General features: G+C 40.4%; 1 protein-coding gene across 1 annotated transcript; it reads left to right on the forward strand.

Annotated features, from left to right (window-relative positions):
- The first annotated feature begins 4,347 nt into the window (after nt 1-4,347).
- Nucleotides 4,348-5,232, forward strand: LOC137286863 (uncharacterized). Its single transcript, XM_067818876.1, has one exon. The coding sequence runs from the start codon at nt 4,348-4,350 to the stop codon at nt 5,230-5,232; it is 885 nt and encodes a 294-aa protein (XP_067674977.1).
- Nucleotides 5,233-5,726: the final 494 nt, after the last annotated feature.

The following is a 5,726-nucleotide window of genomic DNA, read 5'->3' on the forward strand; positions in this document are numbered from 1 at the left end:
GTTTCATTCTGCACCAATCCGATCTTTTAATCAGGATATGAACCCGCAGTAATATTGCCGATCCATTCAACCAGAATCAATATGTGAGTACCTGATTCACTATTGAACCACCAGTACCGACAATAATGTGGTATAGCGTCCCTGAGCAGTGAGCAGTGAGATTTCCTGATGGTTAAAGTATTCGCTCGATCTTTGATTCCCCAGATGGCGTCAATGCTGAAGTCCATTTCAGGTGGTCACTGAGAGCGACCAAGTGATATTTTTGTAGCGAAATAAACTCAAACTGATGATACACACAGCAAAAAAGCTAAGTAAGAAACTGATTCTTTGAGAACTATGAATACTGAGTGAGGATAGTTTTTAAATGTTTATAGATGAAAATTAACCCCCAAAATTTGCAAGTATGAGAACGGTATATTGGTATCATGGTTGTATTACATTTTTAAAATACACAAATTAGCTGTGTTTTATTGGCTCAAATTCGCATCATTTCAAACAAGGTAGGGAACATAGTGCAATAAATAATTCATTTTCAGTACTACTTTTGGAGCGTTAATTATACTGACGTACGCAATAAAATGCACTTCTACGCTAAAGAATATGACATCACATCAATACTGTACGGCCACTCTAATCCATCTATTGCAGTTTATCTTGAATTGTTAGAATCTATCTTTAATTGTATTGCCAGGCAAATTTGTGTTGTAAGTAACCATAGAAACAACGAAATTGGACCAACTATTACTTTCCTACGCTAATTGTTCTACTGTCATAAGCGACCCGTGAAGGTCCGGGGTAGATTAGCACTCAGAAATATTCCAGCTATATGGCGGCGGTCTATCAATAATCGAGTCTGGAAATGACAATCCAGTGATGTATGCATGTGTCAACCAAGTCATCCAGCCTGACCACTCGATCCCATTAGATGTCTCCTTCGACAAGCATCGGTTTGCTGAAGACCAGTGTACAAAATAGTTTCCACATTTTGCTAGCTAGTCGGTCTAGATATGCCTTAAAGTGTGTGAGTTTAGGTTTGCAATAGCACTCAGCAATATTCCAGCTATATGACGGCGGTCTGTAAATAATCAAGTCTGGACCAAACAACAGCATGAGCATCGATCTGCGCAATTGGGAACCGATGACATCAGTCAACCAAGTCAGTGAGCCTGACTACCCGATCCCGTTAGTCGCCTCTTACGACAAGCATAATCGCCTTCTATGGCAAGCATGGGTTACTGAAGACCTATTCTGTCCCGGATCTTCACGGGTCAGGGAGAATGTAGTAGTAAGATGATGAATAAAAAGATGGACTTTTAGCAATATTCAAGCAATTTCACAGCGGAACCATTGGCCGGGAAACCGACTTCACAAAAGTGGGGAACCGAACCGGGGTCTTCAGCGTGACGAGCGGACGCTCTAACCATTAAGCTACCCCACAACCACACGGTGTGATGAGCGTATGACAACCCGTTGTAACATGTATCTCGAAATTACTGATGTCTTGATTTTTTTATATTAAATATTTTGAAATATACCAAGAATAAAAAGTTACGCGCCAGCCATTTCAAATCTAAGATGTGAAGCTGTGAAAATGTTAGGCTGAGCTAATTGGGAAGACAAATGTGGAAATGTTAGGCTGAGCTAATTGGGAAGACAAATCCATACTTTTGGAAGGATCATCTGGTAACTGATTTAGGGATGTCCTAATCAATTGAATGGACAATTAAAGGAAATATTGTTACAGATATGATGACCATTAAATTTAGGTTTCACTTATTAAAAGTGACAATCATGTCATAAAATAGCAATTTCTTATTTTCACTTTTCAAAAGAAGGTAACCTTTCAGAGGAAAACAAAATACTTGTTTTCCAAAAGCGCATGCATCTTGTTGAAAGTAAAAGATAATTTCCATCATGGTCTTATTTTTAAACTAAAAGTACTAATCAAAATTATGAAAGGTTTTTGTGAAAGATTTCGTATGTAGTAACCTATATTTTTGCAAAATATACTGGGTGGCGCTTCACTTTTTATTCACGGTATATGTTACAGGTATCTTGAAATGACCTGAAAATATGAATGACAGGTATGATGAAGTATATTGAAGATATTTTGCAAGGAAATATCCGGACAGGAATTAGTTACATTTTTGGACATGAGCAGATTTACCTTTAATATCAAGAAATTAATTCAGGGTATTCACCATTATTTACTGATGTCTACAAATATTTATAGGTACGTTAAAACATCATGGGTATCTCCAAATATAATACACATACTATTACAGTTTCTTAATAAATCCTGAGAAACCGACGGTCTGCCATGCGAACGCGTTAACTACTAGGCTATCCCACCGTTAAGTCCATCTCATGGAAGTCAGTGGCAGTAATAGTCTGTCTCACAGTCCCTGAACCACATTATTTCGTCTAATACCAAGCTTTCTCTGCAGTGCTAAAGTGAAGCAATCTCTGGTCTCCCTGGGTCTCTTTTTCAATCACAATGGTTTTTTCGTTACTATCAAAATTGTATATATTCAGAGACTATGCCATAGTCTATGGCAGTATCAACAGAGAGGATGTGGACACGTTCAAGATGATTAGAAATCGTTCACGGGACCCTCGGGGAGCATGGGTTGAGGTACCTCCCCAAGGGACTAGTGAACAACGTACTTACCTTTCCGAATACCTCAATGTTAATTTTGAACTGTTTGAAGCAGGGTATCAAATTGTACACTTCATGCAGCCAACCTGTGTGAATCAAACGATTCGAATCTTGCACCTTGCTGTTTTTCTTCCCGCAGGTATTGTCTTAGTAAAGATGTAATCTCAATATTCACAAGGACTACATTTGAAGGTTTTGTCAAATGTTCTCCATCGCTAGATTTTGCGGACACAAAAACAAAATTTAGAGTTATCTCCCTTCCAGCGATTTCCACTTGCAAATTATCGGTATTTTCCGTGCATCATGTGTGTTTTAATGTTATTCGAGATAAAGAAAAAGTTACTACAACGAAGTACCGAATGAGTTGCAATTGACGGCGGGGTATCTTCCTGTGTACGTGGCGAGTAAACGGGATAAATCGAAAATAACAGAAAAACGCTCAGCCAATCGGAAAACGACGTTTGCGTGTGAGGTACGATAAATGACTTTATCCAACTAAGTACCCATTTTCTCCTGGTTCAACCGAGGCAGTTTAATGAAACCTAAATGTTTTTTAGTGGAAGACAATTTCTCATTTTCCAACAGGCAAAGGCTTAAATATCTTCAATGACAAGCACTTGCTGACAGTAGAGGACCCTATAAAAATGACCCTACTTATTTGTCTACGTTGAATGTGGGGGAAGAGATAAAAAGTGTCTACTCCTCATGAGTCTTTAAAGGAGTTTGCAGATGAATTGTTAATAATAGTGTGAGTGGTTCTTGAGCGGTACCTCCTCCAGAACGTGCCTGCTATTATTCAGCATCTCATGGATTCAATAACACAAATGTCAACTCCAACATTGATGCATTAACCTGTAAGTGTTTCTCAGTTATCGCAGTACAAATAAGGTGGACTTCCATCATAAATCGATCAATCCTCCTGGCAATCCGTGTTCGTTTTCATAATAAATCATTAACCATATTAGTAGGTTTGACATTAACCAGACACGTTGAAATGTTTAAACAATGTGCATTATGGTAACCAGGCACCACATTCTCAAATGAAAGGCCTCTCCTAGAGACGGAATGCTTCATTAATTGTACATTACACGAGGAACAGGCAAGGTAGAATATCTGACGTTAATATTCGAGAGACACAACAAGGTATGAAGTTACAATTAAGGTTTATTTTCATATGTGGAGTGCATTTCGCGAATTTGAATAAAGGAACAAAGGTCCTGTTGGATCGCGTGACGCCGACTGATGAAGGGAGGAAACAAGATCTAAATATTTCCGATTTGATCCAACCTTCAGTTCAAAGCCGCAGTCTTGTAAACGACACTGACGATGGATGCCAAGTAAATGGAGATAATGTTGTAACCACAACCGGAAGTGGTAGCTGCAACAGCACAAGTCTAACCGGAAGTGCCAGCTCAATTCTTTTCGCAAATGGGCTCGTGTCTCCAGATTTGTATGGAAAGGTGTTGAATATTTCATCCAAGTTTACAATTCCGATTCTTGTCATCGCCCTATTGTGTAACCTTACTTGTGTGGTTGTGTACACGAACCCCGTTCTGAGGACTAAGACCAGCATTTACCTCCTGTTCCTGGCTTGCACTGATACCGTTTATGTAGTGTGTGCGCTGATTCTTGAAATCACCAGCGCTATATTTGGTGACGGGGCCATACATGCGGAAGCGTACCTTACAATGGCGATATACCTTGGGAACTACATCGGCGTCTGCTGTAGACGTCTCTCGTACATTGTGACGTCCCTGGTGTCCATGGAACGGATGATCGGCATTGCTTTTCCTCTTAGGGCGCGACATCTTCGAGCCCTGAAATCTCCCAAGGTCGTTCTCCCAGTAATAACAGTCGGTTTGTTGTGTTACCATATCTTCAGTCCTTTGAAGCTGAGAGTCATTTCATCATCCAACACCAACAACGGCAGCAACAGTAACATCAACGGCAGCGGCTTCACTATGGCTGTGACCACTCTGTACCGTCAAAACGTCAATGCATTTGAGATCGTAGGAATTGTGGGAAAAGTCTTGTTCGTGTTTTTACCTCTTATAGGTTGCCTGTTGTTCAACGTCCTGACAATAACGTGCTTGCACAAGCACTCAAAGATCAGGCGCTCTCTGAGCAACAGTTTGGACAACAGACGTCTTTATCACAACGAACGTCAGACAACCATCACCATCCTCGTCTCCACCTTCATCTACGTCGTTCTGAACCTCCCGGTCAACGTTAGCTCCCTCGTTGCCAACATCGTTCCCGAATATGCCTTGGGACGACGAGAGCATTACCTCTTTCTTCTGATGAATGTTGTCGGGTACGTCTGTGAAAACATCAGCAACATCACCAACTTCATCTCCTACCTCGCTCTGAGTTCCAAGTTTCGACATGTTCTTTTTCGTAGGGCTGGTTACGCTAGCACAATTCAAGGCCACCATCAAGGCCACCAAGGGCGGGTAACAAATCCCGAACACAGCTTGAAGGCGTCTGAAGTGTCAACCAACTACAGTCTGACAGACCTTTCTAACTTGACAGACAACGGGAACTCGCTGGTAACTGTTTCCAAAGATACTTAATCTTGACCAACAACACTTACACTGTGCTGTATAGCATTCGCAGCCTAGCGTCACGGCATGTGTATGTCTGTGAGTATTGTACCTGGAGTTGGTGTACCTGGAAATATTGACGTGAACATTACTGTTTGTGACTGTCTTTCTCTGTGCCCATCTGTTCCAGATGAAGACCCTTTTTTCTGAAATTTCCGTGACAATAATTATTATATTTGTACGAGCTTTTTGCGTGCGTTTACCTTATCGGTTTGTCCTAATAGCATATGTTTTATGAGGAAATTGCAATTGGAAGTTTTTTAATCCTCGTTTCATTTGAAATTGACGTGTGGGCAAACAAGCCCTGTGTATTTATCATAAAAGTATGACACATGATATTTAACATAGAGAATAAGTTCAGTGTATTCACCTTAACAAAACAGGTTCAGTGTATTCACTTTAACAAAGTAAAGTCCGTGTACTTAGCATAGCAGAATAGGTTCGCACTATCGATGGATTGCAGT

The sequence above is a fragment of the Haliotis asinina genome, chromosome 6 (assembly GCF_037392515.1).
Source record: "Haliotis asinina isolate JCU_RB_2024 chromosome 6, JCU_Hal_asi_v2, whole genome shotgun sequence".
NCBI lineage: Eukaryota > Metazoa > Mollusca > Gastropoda > Lepetellida > Haliotidae > Haliotis > Haliotis asinina.